General features: G+C 37.6%; 1 protein-coding gene across 2 annotated transcripts in view; it reads right to left on the reverse strand.

Annotated features, from left to right (window-relative positions):
• Nucleotides 1-787: 787 nt before the first annotated feature.
• Nucleotides 788-15,159, reverse strand: part of LOC101170407 (gamma-aminobutyric acid receptor subunit beta-3) — a 53,164-nt gene continuing 38,792 nt past the window's right edge. Inside the window, exons 8-10 of one of the 2 annotated variants that reach the window (XM_011484886.4) lie at nt 8,682-8,929; nt 8,360-8,428; nt 788-4,762 (exon numbers count right to left, since the gene is read on the reverse strand). In XM_011484886.4, the coding sequence (XP_011483188.1) occupies nt 4,391-4,762; nt 8,360-8,428; nt 8,682-8,929 (689 nt within the window). In that variant the 3' untranslated portion in view covers nt 788-4,390. The remainder of the gene's footprint in view (nt 4,763-8,359; nt 8,429-8,681; nt 8,930-15,159) is intronic. The other variant, XM_004066582.4, reaches the window with a different exon arrangement.

Genomic DNA, 15,159 nt, shown 5'->3' on the forward strand with positions numbered 1-15,159 from the left:
GCACTGTCTAGTGGGTCTAGATGACCCAACCCCAATAGTAAAGTGCCTAGGATAGCACAAGGGTTACACCATCAAATTGAAACCAGTCATAAAACAGACAGCTACGTTTGTTTGACAGTATTTCCTAACAGCTTAAGAAGTTGCATTGTCCTGGCACAATGCAAACAAGCAAAGGATGCACGGCTAGATGTTAAACAACACAAAAATACCAGTAAAAACAAAACTCTACAAGTACATGTGAAGCTGTAGGGGATAAATAAAATATTAGTGATTCTGTAAAACCATACATCTGACATTAAATAAGACCGGAAAGTGTTGTCCAGGACACAAAGGTCAAAATATCTGTCTTAAAAATAAAAAGATGGGAGTTATAGTAAGTTATCTTTGACCCGATGTGATTAACCCTTTAACACCAGAGCTGTCACCAGTGACATCTAAAAAACACACTCTCTTTGACATTGCACAAATCTTCCGCTGTTTACGCAATCAACGTGAATCAGCTGATTTGAATGCAGAGAAAAGCTGCTTTTCGTATCGGATTTGCACCAATATGCAACGCTTTACTAATGTAAAGCTGCTTTTGTCCGCTTCATCAAATCTGCTGGAATTGCTTTAATTTTATAAATGGTTGAAGGGTTAAGGTAGTCAAAAGGATTTAAACAGTTGAGCTTCAGGTGTAAAAGGGTTAAGTGCAACTCAAGAATTGACCCCACCCTCTGGCATTAGAATGTGATTCATGATTCCTTTCTGACTGTGTCATACATACTTGCCACACCAAATACACAAGTAGAATGGTAGATCATTTATTTGATGGTTTAGCATGGTACTCTACTGAAAAAAGGAGAAGCACACAGAGATACAGTATAAATCTAAGCCTAAATACATTTTTGTGGCAGCACAGAACATTGCACATTCCATAATGGGACCAAGGCCATACAACACCTGAAGTCTTATGATATTTTTTTGTTTGTTTTTTTATTACTTTTTAACACAGGCTCACATGGCATTGTAGAGAGTCATCTCTACAATGAGCTGTTGGCAGTTCTTATAAATAAGGTTGCAAAAGATCTCTGTTAAGAGTTAATGCATGCATAATAAATACTTATGTAATAAAGGTTGCCATCTCTTTTGCTCTTAGCTTCAGCTTGTACATTACGGTAGTTTAAAAAACAACTCATACAATGACCTTTTTTTAGATTTACCCATTGATGTTGACTTTACCACATAACAGCCTTTTTTTTTAGTTCAGTCTACCACAACAGCCTTCAATAGCAACAAAATCTATCACTTTCATACTTTAGTTAAGTTGCCAAAAAAGGATATGCTCCATTGTATTTATGTTGAACTTTTCAAGTATTATTTGACATTTAACTGATGATTTTTCTTTTTTGCACTCAGCCCCATCTACATAGTAGAAAATAAAGTGTCACTCAAGATTACAAACATCCCTACTTTGACCAGGTTAATCAAACTGCATTTGTGCTGCAACAATCTGGGTACAGTACATTCTTTTTTTCTTTGTCATATATCAGATGATAGTCTTTCATCAATCAGTTCAGAATTGTTTTTCTTTTCATATTCATGCACAAGTAAAATAGGTGAGTGATAATTCAAATGACCAAGTTTTAACTTTATAATCCTTTTTGCAATTTTGCAAGAAGTCAGACAGTATCCAACTTTTTTTATTCCACCAACAAACTATTGCATTTTCTAATCTGGCAATCAGCACAAAATTTTTTTTTCCATTTTGACCTTTAAATCTTGCAGTCTCTTGATCCATTCTCATTGCACACATGCAGATTTTGTTAAAATACCTTCCTTTTTTCTCTATTCCTAATAGCAAGATTAAAAGTGGGTGTATTACATTCTAATGGAGAAATGATGACCATGGCTCATTATCCTCTCCCTGAAGAATGGATCTGATACATTCAATGCTAGTATGTGCTTATAACTATTCAACAGACTGCTTATCGTGGTCCATCTTCGGACTCAGTAAAATCCATTTGCATCACTTTGTTGATGTGTTGCGGGGCATTCAGAAGCTGTATAATACAGAGCTCAACATACATTACACTTACTGGACTGGAAATTTGAAATGGTTGGCAGTTTGAATAGGAATGTATTACTTACAACAGATTTGTTGGATTAATGTTTGTTATATTTTCACTAAATACTCTGACAGTAAATAGGCAGTATAACAATCACGAAATCTTTTATGGGTTGTACACTCATTTTTTATGTGTATATGTACATCTACGTATGTACACAATATGTACCTATGTACAAAAATCCTTAGCATCATTCCTCCACACTATTACCAAAAAAGAATTGGTGTTAAGCCAACAAAAACACGCATGGGAATCAAATACCTGAAGATACCAAGTATAAAAATATCAGAATATTTCATGGGTAAAGTATCTATCGCCCAAAAGGCCCTTGGCAGTTATTTTAAATTAAGGACTTTCTTTTTTTTTTTTTTTCAAAGTGGAAGTTTTGTAAATTTGAGTGCAAATCTGTCGCAATCAACTGGAAATTAGAGCTAGAAAAAACGTGGCAGTTTGTGCTTATTAACTATTCCCCCAGCTTGTCGTAGAGAGGAATATTTTAGCGCCACTTTTTCCTGTCGAGAAAAAAATGCCAACAGCTTCAAGACCTGAGTCACAAACATTGTGATCAAAAGAGAAGATCTTCAGCTTAACCATTTCAGTATAGATTTACCAGATTAATCTACAACAGAGTATAGTTAGTTGCATGCATTTTATCCACTGTGTAAACAAACGTCAATCCGTTTTTGTAAAATTGTGTTGTAAACCAAGGCAAACCACTCCGGTACATGACAAACATAGGGCAGTGCATAGGGAACTTAGGGGTTGGACCTCACTGAGCTGGATTAAGTTGCTCAAAGTTTTAATTGACAGAGGTATCAAAATTACACTAAGCATTTGCAGTTTTCAGCTTTTCTTCATATGACCTGCAGTACCTAGCTCTGTAGACACAAATTTGGAAGAGTCAATACATTGCAAACAAAAAAATGTGTGCAGATGCAAAAGTTATTCTGATCTCTGGTGTGGACCAAACCAGCAAACTTCCAACCAAAATTGTATTGGACTATCCTTGCTGTGAGTCAGTTTGATGGCTAGTGATGGTAGTGAATGTCTAGAACTTGATTCTAACTTGCCTAGGAATGAAAATATGGCAAGTTGGATAGTTAAGATAGCAATTAAAGTAGCTGTTCATACTTTCCGGAGACTACCTCTGAAGCTACATTTATACCCGACTCGGAAAAACACACTCGAGCGACCATCTCTAATGAAAAGTCTATGTCAACACTTATATATGTGCATTTCAGGTTTCTGTGTTAAATACTCTCACATTCACGTTAACTTAAAGTTAAACCAGTTGAGCTTTGACAAATCAGAGACTTGGATATGGTAGTTACATATCCTGAAGTGGACGGCAGTGCCAACCGGTTGATAATCAATCACAAAGGAGAATTTAATATTTGCGGTTTGTGCCCAGCCGTAAGTCTTTCATATATATCGAAATAGAGCTGTGAAAGAATAAGCCCGAGGCATGACGGGTGAGATTTGCACCACTTTGACACCACGCCTCTTCCAATTGTGAGTACAGTACATCCGCTGGTATTGGGTAGTGAGAGACCTGGGTGACCATATGTTTAAGGAGCGTTCAAAACTCACGTTCAGCACATCCTTATACGTGCCACACATGCCCGGTGTGTATGTAGCCCAAGATAAACAACCTAGTTCTTCCCTGTTAACAAGTCTTCAAAAACGCACACAATTCATATCTGGCAGAAAGTGTAAAATATGATAATTGGGAGAGTTGACCTTTTAGAAGCCTGATTGCTAATTTAGCTCTGAAGTTAAGCGCACACTTTCAATAGTCTGAGATGTTTAAGCAACAGAAATTCACACACTTAGATGCATTTTTATCTGTAATTGTGCATCTCAAAGTAATTATGAGCTGTTGCAGCACTGGCCTAATCTGACCATCTCTCTGGTGTAAAATGGTTTTTTTTGGTTTAAAAATCTTTTTTACTGCCTCTTTGTGTTTGTTTTTTGCACATACTGCTGTAGATCACTTGCTGGCATTGTATCTTACTATTTACATATTATAGAGAGGGCAAATGTTAGGAAATAACTTTCACAAGTCGCATTTACAGTACATAAAAAATAAAAGAGCCTCTGTACCGAGGATATAATGCTAAATAAAAAACAAATTAGGTGAGAACTTTGTCCAAAACTTTGTAGTCGTGCATTACTGCAGTCTTTGTTTCCACATATTCAACTGCGTATAAAAAAAGAGCAAAAAAAAGAAGAAAAAACAAATTAAATAACAAAATCAAACAACACCAAACAAAGCAGTCCAATCAGACATAGTAAAGCCAGTAGATGAGATTGAACAGCGAAAAAACTGAAGGAAAGATGATACGTGACCAGCGGTCGATGGCATTCACATCGGTTAGGTCTGGAATTTTAATTTTTAACTGGGAGGACCGCCTCCGCAGGCGACTGCGTTTCAGTTGGGCAGACCGATCCAGAGAATGGCGGCTGGCGGAGCGGGGACCAATCCCACCGCTCTGCTTTCGGTACTGGATGTTTGACGAAGCCGTGCTGTCCAGCTGCACCATGGACTGAGAGTTCCTAATGTCTGCCACGCTAGTGGTGATCTCCCCACCAGGTACCTCGTTGTGGATCTCAAGGGTGGTCAGCAGGATGTTTCCATGGCCATGGGGTTCCGCCTGAATAAAAAGAGACATGGATAGTGTTAAGAATTTAAATGTTTTTAAACACATTTTTTTAAAATACTTGCATGATATTTTAAGTCCAGTTTAGTAGTTATTTGCTTTAATTGACAAAGTAGGTTGTTTTCTTTCTAGGTTTAAAACAACTTTTAATCTCTTCAAAAAAGCATACTTTTAAAAAGGTAGAACTTTGACAACAAATAAGTATAAAAAAAACAAGAACTAAAAGCAACACAAAAGGCTTTTGTTGTTGTTTAATCATCATCATGTTGGTTTCCTTTGGTGTGAACCAGACATGCATTTTGGTTTGCCTCAGTTGCAGTTGGTTGAGTTGCAAGTGAACCCTGGTGATGTTTATCTCAGTAGTTTAGTCAGCTTAAATAGGCAAACCAATGGCCTAGTGTTGCATAAGTGCTGTCCTGTCTAAGTAGGCGAAACACAAGACAATCTGTAGTACAAAACAGTGAAGAATTAATTGTGATATAGTTGGAAAGTGTCTGAAATCTAAATGTGGTGGAGTCAAGAGGTGGAAGATCAGGAGGTAGAGTGTTTCCATTCTGCCTGGAAGACACTGAACCTCACAGTGATCCCTGTGGGCTGGTAAGCACACGCTAATTGTTGTGTGAATGGGTGAAGGAAGTGTAACGTGTGATCTCTTTGAAGAAGGTGGAAAAGTAGTGTATAGGTACACAACCCTGATCACAGCCCATCTATGATAGTCAAGATGACCAGCACAGTTTTAGCTATGTTCCTCAGATTTATCAAACACGGGACCATGCAGGTGAGAGTCAAGTCAAAAACAGATCAACAAACTGTGAAGTGCAAATTCATTTATTCATGCAAATGTAGTGACTAGTGGTTCCACATTTTCCTTTTATGAGTGGCACTATTTGTCAGATTTTTTTCTTTGGATGATATAGTAAAACAAAGTTAGGAAGAAATGTACCATAATAGGAAAACCTAGATGCTTAAACACAGACATTGGATATATAAGCACCATACTTTCTGGAACATAAGGCACACTTAAAATCATTAAATTTTTTCCAAAATTGACATTATGTTTTATGTAAATACTACTGAACTTGAACCAATTTTCTGTGGTACATAGTGCTCAAAAATCTGTCAAAATGTTTCAGTGCGACTTTGGTATTATAGGAGCTTTGTGGGTACAGTGGTCAGTAGCCTACCAGCGTGATGTGTACCATGTTTCAACATAATTAACTGAAATGACAAGAGTATTTTATATTTTATGTGTTACAACTGACTAGTGTTGAAAGTTGTAAGTAAAGTTATTTGGAGGGTTACACTCTCCACAAAGGCTGACTATTCAAGATAAAAGAGGAAACATAATAAAAACACAATGCATTGGAAAAACTTCCCATTAATCCCTCTGGCCAATCACCTACCTCCTGGATTTTTCTAGGCGTTCTGGGTATTGTAGTCCTAATAATTACATGTGACGGTTTTCATTTCACTGTATGTTCCCAACAATCCAGTGCTCCTTATGTATAAAAATAGACCATTATTCTCCATTCATTGAAATTGTGTCTTACAATCCATTTCATCTTACTGTCCAAAAAATACGGTACTTTTAAACCTTATAACAACTTACCCATGCTTTTTATAAACAAATTAAAATGCTTTAAATATAAACAGAATAAATGCATTGAAAGAATGTTAATGAAGTAATGCTACATCAGTTCAAATATGGCCAACCGTGTAAAAGATTCCTGTTAAGTTTGACAAAATAATAACATTGGTACATTTGAAAATTCTCTACAATGAGTGACTATTATATCAATCATAACCTAGTCAATTAGCTCAGCACATAGCCGCATTTACATTTGGTCTGTGGTGTGTCATTTAAGGAAAACTATGCCAAACTTTGCCACGTTCTTCTCTAATTACAGGAAACTTTGATAACCTTAGCCAGGATCTTAGATCAGTATGTAATTGCCATCATTTTGAGGAAAAAAAGGTTTTCTGTGCAGTGTCATGGTCAAATTCAAGAGGGGAATAAAACTTGGACATTTTTCTTTCATGCAAAAGAAACACCACTTAAAGTTTCTGAAATATTATGAATTACTAAAATAGTTTTCCTTGTGAATCTTAAAGAAACTTGAGCTAAAATTTAGAAAATATTCAACTTCATGCTCTGTGGCTCTGGTAGGTTAGAGCAGTGTTTTTCAACCAGTGTGCCGCGGCACACTAGTGTGCCGTGGGAGATGGTCAAGTGTGCCGTGGAAAATTGCCCTCATTAACTGATCTAAAAACATTAACCATCTCCAGGAAATCAGCTCTTTGTTCATCCAAACAGGTCCTGATAAAACACTGAGTAGTTAGGAATATGAAAGATCATAAAATACTTATTTCTTTGTGTTTAACTGATTCTATTAAAGACATTTTGATAAGAATGACTGCACCGCGATTTACCTGCAGCTATAACTGTTTTCTGAAAAGTCCCGCAGCTTTTACTGTCTCCACGACTCCACCAATCATTCTTGAAGGCTTAATCACATGTCATCAGTCTGACCAATCAGAAGTGTTTAAAGTCTAAACTTCCTTGTTCCAATTTAGCTCATAACTCACTCATTTCCAACAAAAACACCAGCTAAAGCTCGTCTTTAGCGGTGTAGCTTTCCACAGAATCCGGTATCAGACCGTGGAACAAGTAAACAAAACCATGAAACTCAGAGACGCAAGTGTTTCTGCCGTTTTGTCGCCGTATTCACACTACATCTCCCATGATGCATTGGCTTAAAGGGACAGCGCCTTAGCGTACAATGAGTCATCCTTGTTACACGGATTGAAACCACAACGAACATACAGTTTGTATGTAACTTAACTTTTATTACATCTTTTAGAAAAAACATCTGCAACTTCCTGCTTTTTCTGCCACAATTATCACAAAAATGCACGTCAGATTACCGGGGGGGGGGGCTGTAGATCAAAACAGACTATGAGTTTCTGTTTTTTTTGGGGGGCGGGGGGGGGGGGGGGTGCTGGTGTGCCGCGGGATTTTTGTCAAGGTTAAAGTGTGCCGTGGCTCAAAAAAGGTTGAAAAACACTGGGTTAGAGGTAGTCACATTTCAGCATAGTTGGTCGTCAGCTTCTTACAAAATTATTTCAGCTGTAATTGTCTTACACTTTAAAACTCATTAATGCTAAATCCCAAACAATTCTAAAACAGAAATTTGTAAAGAACCACCAACATTTTAAGATATTTTTTTAATTGTCGTTACCTAGTGCGACCTTTACAAGATGGTGTCGCTATGTAGCAGGAAATTAGACTATTTCGCCACTTCCTGACATGCGTCATGAAAAAGAATGACTTTTCATGATAATGAGAGAGGTTATACAAGAAGCATGCACTAAGAATGAGCTCTGAGGACAGGAAACGGCATCTTTTCACAAAGCAAGCATGAGCGTCATCTCAAGAAAGTCAATGTTATGGAGATGCCTTCTGTTGCTTATACATGGATGGAGAGGCTTTTTGCATCAAGGCAAAAGGAAGGTTGATCACATCCATGTCACTTGATGGCGATGGGCAGAGCTGACTTGAAGAGGCTGGAGATAAGGCAAAACACAACTCACCGAGCGTGAGTGGCGAAGACCTTTAACCTGATTGGACCGTTTAAGCGATGCGGTCCTACTACCTGCCTCCTGAGGAAACGAAAATATTCAGCCATATATGGGGACATATTTACCTGAAACTGATGTCTTTGTTTCGAAATGCACATATCAGTGAGAGAAAAATCCCCAAAACGTTCTCTTTGACAAAAGTGTTGTCTAAAATGGAAAAACAGACACTTGGACACTTTTTTTTCTACTGCTCCACATGCAAGTATACCGCATGATTTTGTGGAGCTTTACATCCCCCAAGTATCCACACATGCCAAATGTTTGTTACACCTACCCTTGCTGCGTCATACTTGGCCGACCTCTCATTGTTGGCCTTCTCTGCTTTTTCCGCCAGCTTCTTTTGCATCTGAGGGCCCCTCCCAAAGAAGATGTAGTTTACAAAGGCATACTCCAGAAGAGCCAGGAAGACCATGACGAAGCATCCCATCAGGTACATGTCAATGGCCTTCACGTAGGGGATCTTGGGTAGCGTCTCCCTCAAGTGAGTGTTGATGGTGGTCATAGTCAGCACCGTGGTTATCCCTATAATGGGAGGAGAATATTTCAAGTTATGGTCTCGTAAATTTTACGAGAAGTAACAAAAGCCTGACTTTATCTTTACGTCTGCCTCCGTGTCCGCACACATGACCTTTCATTTACTTAAACTTCCTTTTCATGTTTGTTTAACTCGCATGAACACTCCAGGCAGGTATGCAGCCTCTGCTTCATTGAAATTCAAAGGTCTGCCTTAAAACACCAAACTGCCCCCTGGTCATTGAGCAGAAATGAATCATTAGCATAGAGCTGCATGTATCTACCTTCCAGTTCTTGTTAACCTTAACCTCCAGGGGGAAACAAATGACCTTCCATATATGAGGCACAGTCACACCTTATGTGTTTGCATGCTGGAAAGAGAAGTGAGTGCTGCCATGCTGCTCTTATTGTAACCTAAAATGACCATATGAGGGAGGAGCCAGAGAGTTGTATTTGAGACAGCAGGATCTTCAGATGGACCATGAGGAGGCTGGGCCAGGTGGCATTCAAGGACCATCTGTTTTTTACTCTATGAACCACTTTTTGCCTAGTAGTCAAATCTAAATTTGTAATTTAACCCCTTCATTTGTAGACAATTTTTCAGGGCAGAGTCCATCCACTGTGTTTAGTATTTGGTATAATAACCACAGAAATATGCTCCTCATTGCAAAATTAGAAGAATGCTGAACCAAATAAAAATCCTTTTGCCTCCAGAATATTTAAAAAGTAATTTTTTCAGTAATTTTTATTGTCTTACGCAGAGTGAAAATATCCCTAAAATCAATTCACAATTCAAAACCAAAAAATATATAATTTGTAGATGCTGCAAGTTGGCACCAAATGTTGACCTTGCTGTATTTCTGTGCTCCTTGTATATTTACTTCATAGTTTTTTGTGTTAGAATTAAGCATGAAGTCATGAAAAAACCAAAATGTCTATGAAAATATTTGATATCTATAAGCATAGACTGCTTTATTTAAGTCTAAATTCTGATTAAAATTTGGCTTTGACATAAAACCTCTATAACAAGTACTATGCAGGAAGTGCCGACCAGTAGTTACCGCTGGAGGGATGTATCATGGGATTAGGGTTTGTGGGCCAAATGCCACTCTGACCGCGGCACATAGTAATCCTTTGAATGTTTCATGTTTCACGTAAAAAGGGATTTTAAGCTTCCCAAATATATGTGGAATCATCAAGCACAGCAGTGGTAGTGTGATGCTATAGATGTGGTTTAAAGCTTAAAAACCTTGATATTTTATGCACTCTAGCCTAAATATTTTGCATAAATTATCTGTTAGTTTATTCATGACCTTAAGATAACTTGGGGTTATGTAACATGACAAAGATCCTAAACAAAGAAGCAAGTTTCCATGTAAGTTAAGTAAGGTGATTGAAATTCTGTCTCATGACTACGTTTTTATTCACTTATTTATTCATTAAATTTGTTTTTAACAGTTTTTATTATGTTTAGTTTTAATGTACATCTCTTTGTTTCAATTTCTTAAAGAACTTCGTAGATAAAGATGATGATGATGACTAATGACAATTTACAAATGAACACAGCATGTTTAGGCCTGGTTTGCATGTTTGACCCTCGAGTCTAAATGGATGCGACAAAAAAGCCTAAAGCTGCATTCACACTGTGCATATCAAAGGTTCATTCTTCCATTTATGGCTCCCAGGAATATTAGTCTTGAATGTACATTCTAACCAAGTATTTTTGGAAATCAGACTTTGTTTTAAGGTTAGACTCCTAAACTGGGTGAATAGGAACTGGTGCGCAGAAAGAATGGGCCACCTAGCGGGTACTCTATAAACTGACTTGTTTCCAGCTACCTCAATTTTCAAACTTAGCTTAAATAGGAAGTCAAAGTGTTCCCATCTGTTACTCAGAATACACTAGACAAAGAAAAAGGAGAATAAAATTCCTTCACATCTACATGAAAGCCTCTTGTTTGCTGTTGCTGGCACCAAGCCTTGTCAGCCAGTTATCTAATTTAGATCTACCATACAAATAAAAATATGCTGAATTGTAATAGGTGGTAAGCTGTCCAGCTTTTTATATGTTGCAGCAAATACACACATCATAGTAATCAAGATAGAAACCTCTGACCTTTTACAAAGCCAGAGCTATCCATTGTCTCATTACAGATGTACAGCAAACATATCTATAAACCTTTATTTACCAGTATTAGTAATAGATGGAGCCCATCAGGGGTAGCATTGGTCATATGGCCACAGACATGACTTTTGGTGTATAAATGTGTGCTATAAAACACCGTAAAGAGACAAGGAACCGTCAGATGGACGGGAGGAGGGAGCAGGATAGCTAAGGTCAATGTAGCCCTTAGTGTGATTTATCGATACATTACAAGGTTAGCACCACTTGTGTACGTGTGGGCATGTACGTGTGAATGTGTATGTGCTCATGCACGCTTCCATGCTTCACGTCTGTGAGATTTTGTGATTAGATGGGGTTTTTTGTACTCTGCGACAGCCTTGTTCTTTATAGGTGTTCTCTCAGCTGAGCCATTACTCTCTGTCCTTCATTGCTTCCTACCCACGCCTCTTTTTTGCTCCCTCCCTCGCTACCCATTTAGACATTTTAATCAAGGGACCAAGTGCCTTTGGGCCTCTCTTCTTTTTCATCCTACCGTTTTGCTCTCTGGTGAGAAGTGTAGCTTCGTAAGGTTTCTCTTGCACCATGTTTTTGCCTTCCCTACTCCTACCTCCTCTATCATCCCTATGTGCCTCTTCTAATCTCTTCTACTCGGTCTCCCTTTGCCTTTATCCAACAAATCTCACCATTATCTGGAGGTGGTCACTTACATTCTTTGCCACACTCTTTTTTTTTATGTCCTAGACTAGAGTTTCGACATTCAGAGCTGGAACAAAGGCCCACATTAACCCCCTCCAATCGCTATCCAATGTGTCGATACAAAACAGTTAACATGTTAAAAGGCTTTGAAGTGAATGGTAACGACTAGATTCCAAATAATGTTAATAAAACTCTTTAGATGTTTACTTGGCTAAAAGAACTTGAGTTTGAAGCTGTGAGAAACTTTTCAAGGTCTGAAAGATCAAACTTTAATCTAAACCTGTCTTAAATTACACAGAAAGTACCCTCGTGCCAGCTCACAGCCAGAAAATTTGTGTAATATGATTACACACGAAGGGCATGACTATGAGGATTGGTTTGCAACCAGATTAGTCCTTGGGCTGGTAATTTGTACCTTTGAAATCCATTGAAACTGCTCAAGAAAATAAGATTCTCCTTCAAACAATTCAATTGTTTTCCTGCTGCCTGCTTGCATTGATTCCCTCTTGATCATTACACTGCTCTTACTGGCAGGATGGCACACACAAAAGAGCATCCCGCACACACCCGGCTCCACAACCCAGATACCTGCTGAAAAGCTCACAATGGTCCTCCGGTTGCTCTCAGCTGTTGAGGTGCACACCGGATATTGCAGCTATCCATTTGCTCACAAACACTCAAAATCAGACAAATGATTCCAAGCCTACAATTATGACCGGATATTGCATGCATGCCTGAAGGGAGTGGAGAAAGAGACCAGACATTATGGATGATGAAGGAATCTGCACACACACACTCACTCTTGCAGATAACAGGCAACAGAGACGAAGGCTGCAGCAAGGTAATGGACAAATGCATGTTTTCCAAAAAGCATTAAGATGCGTTAAGGTCATTACTAGTCCATTATCTGTCTATGCAACGATGATTGAAGGGTCAAAGCAGCATTCAATTGTTAAAAGAAGATTGAAACGTTTGGCCTCTGAAGCAGAGATTTGTAGTTTAGGTCCCTGTTGACCTCCTTCCACCTGGAGGTTACACCTTACACACCAGATAATTCATTGGGTTGTCAACTTGTGTCAACCTGCCTATCAGATAAAAGGGTTTATGGTCGCTCGAACCTAACAATAACACATTTAAATACATATATTTTTAAAAATCTATCTTTAAATGTAACCTTAAGTTAACCAATGAAATGAAATTGTTGTCCTCAGCAGTGTGTTCCTCCTGGACGTGGAACTTTCATATCAGATACCATACAGTAATGCAGTGTTTTTCAGCCTTTTTTGAGCCAAGGCACACTTTCTCCTTGACAAAATTCCCGCGGCACACCAGCATCCAAAAATTTAAAAAGGACAAAATCTATAGTCTGTATTGATGTACAGTCCCTCCACAATCTCCAGTGCATTATTGTGATGATTGTGGCAGAAAAGGCTGGAAGTTGCAGCTGTTTTTTTAAAAGATGTAATAAAAGTTAAGTTAGTTTTCCGTATTAATTTTAGACTAAATTATTTGAAATTTTACCCTGATAGTTATTTTTTCCCTCCACTTTTTTAACATGCAATTGTATGTAACCTCACAATATATATATATATATATATATATATATATATATATATATATATATATATATATATATATATATATATTCTTTCTAAATAGTGATTTTATTTTTTTATATATTTTTTAATGTTTGTGCAAAGGCAACTGTAATTTTTGAAAAATATGATCTCAATATGTTTGATAAAATCTACACAAAAAGACTGACTTTATATTTATGTTTTCTGTAGCTAAGCAAAAAGTGAAAATGTTGAAGTTGTATTAGTTTTTCTTTTGTCTTAATCAAAAATGAAGTCTTTGAAAACTTTAAAAAATATTTTATTTCTTTATTTTAATTTAGTTTAATTGTGTCTGTTGGCTACTTCACTTTAATCCTGTTTCATAAATGTTGTCATTACTTCTTCTTAAATTAAACATATAAAATAATCCAGAAGTTATTAGAAAAGTGTTTCAGTTAGAAAGATGACTTGGACCGAACTCTGGGATGTTTGACTGTTAATAAACACAAACCTTGAAGGAGAACTAAACTGTTGACCTCTGATTTCATCAAGAAGATTTAAAAACTGTTTGATGTGTATTCGTTGTGGTTTCAAGACGTTTAACAGGGAAGACTCGTTATAGCACAGAGATGCTGTCACTTTAACCCAATGCATCATGGGAGATGTAGTCAAAAACTGCCGCTGACGCTTCTCTGAGCTTTATTACTTTGTTCACTTGTTACACAGTCTGACAGCAGATTCTGTGGAAAGTTACACAGCTACAGACGAGGTTTAGCTGGTATTTTTGTTGGAACTGAGCAGAATCAGAACAAGGAAGTGAAGACTTTAACCACTTCCTATTGGTCAGACTGATGACCTATGATTAAGCCTCCAAGAATGATTGGAGGAGACAGTTAAAGGGGCGGGACTTTTCCTAAAGCAGCTGAAGCTGCATCTAAATCGCAGTACCATCATTTTAATCAAAATGTCTTTAATAGAATCAAATAAACACAAAGAAAAAAGTATTTTATGATCTCTCATACTCCTAACTGCTCAGAGTTTTATAAGGGCCTGTTTGGATAAACACCGAGCTGATGTCCTGGAGATGGTAAATGTTCTAGTGTGCCACGGTGTGTCGTGGCACACCGGTTGAAAAACACTGCATTAATGGATATACTCATTGAGGCCTGATTGCTCGTAGCTGTTGTGTTGCATTTAAATTCTATCCTGCATTTACAAGTTGCTCCTAAAATGTTTTTATTTAGTTGCAATAAAGATGGTATATGACAATTTTCAAGTCATTGGTCAAAACTGCTTAATAATAAGCAACATTTTAAACAAAGACACACTTATGCTGGTTTTAAAATGATCCATCTGCGATGCGTCTCCCTTGAGTTGGGTGGGGAGTCCATCTCACAACCGTCAGTTAGTTTACATTGTCACTGTTAAGTCCCCCCATCCCTCTCCCTGGCTTCGTCCCACCACCTCTGTGTCAAGTGGTTCATCCAAAACTTTAGCATCAGGCCCAAATGCCCTCTCCTTCCTAATAAACGATGCTTTGTGTCATAAATTATGTTGTGTTTTTGTACTTCCAAAGTTAACCTCTTGTCAGCCATTGTGCAAATGTATTCGTGTTATTCGTGGTGTTAATGTGCGTTATCACCACGATACAAAATAACATCTAATGCGTTTTTCTTTGAAAATCAGCGTAAATTAGCTTTAACTTTGTATTACGGAACACTAATGTCAAAAAAGGTCAAATTTGGACAAAGACCTAGCTAAAGTATATGTCAGAAAGTCAAATTCTCCTTTTACTTTACATTTAATTACAAGTTAGCCTCCCAGCTTTATAAATGACAAGGTTGTCAAACATTTCTTGCACT

The sequence above is a fragment of the Oryzias latipes genome, chromosome 2, assembly GCF_053564925.1.
Source record: "Oryzias latipes strain Hd-rR chromosome 2, Olatipes_Hd-rR_3.1".
In the NCBI taxonomy this organism is placed as follows: Eukaryota; Metazoa; Chordata; class Actinopteri; order Beloniformes; family Adrianichthyidae; genus Oryzias; species Oryzias latipes.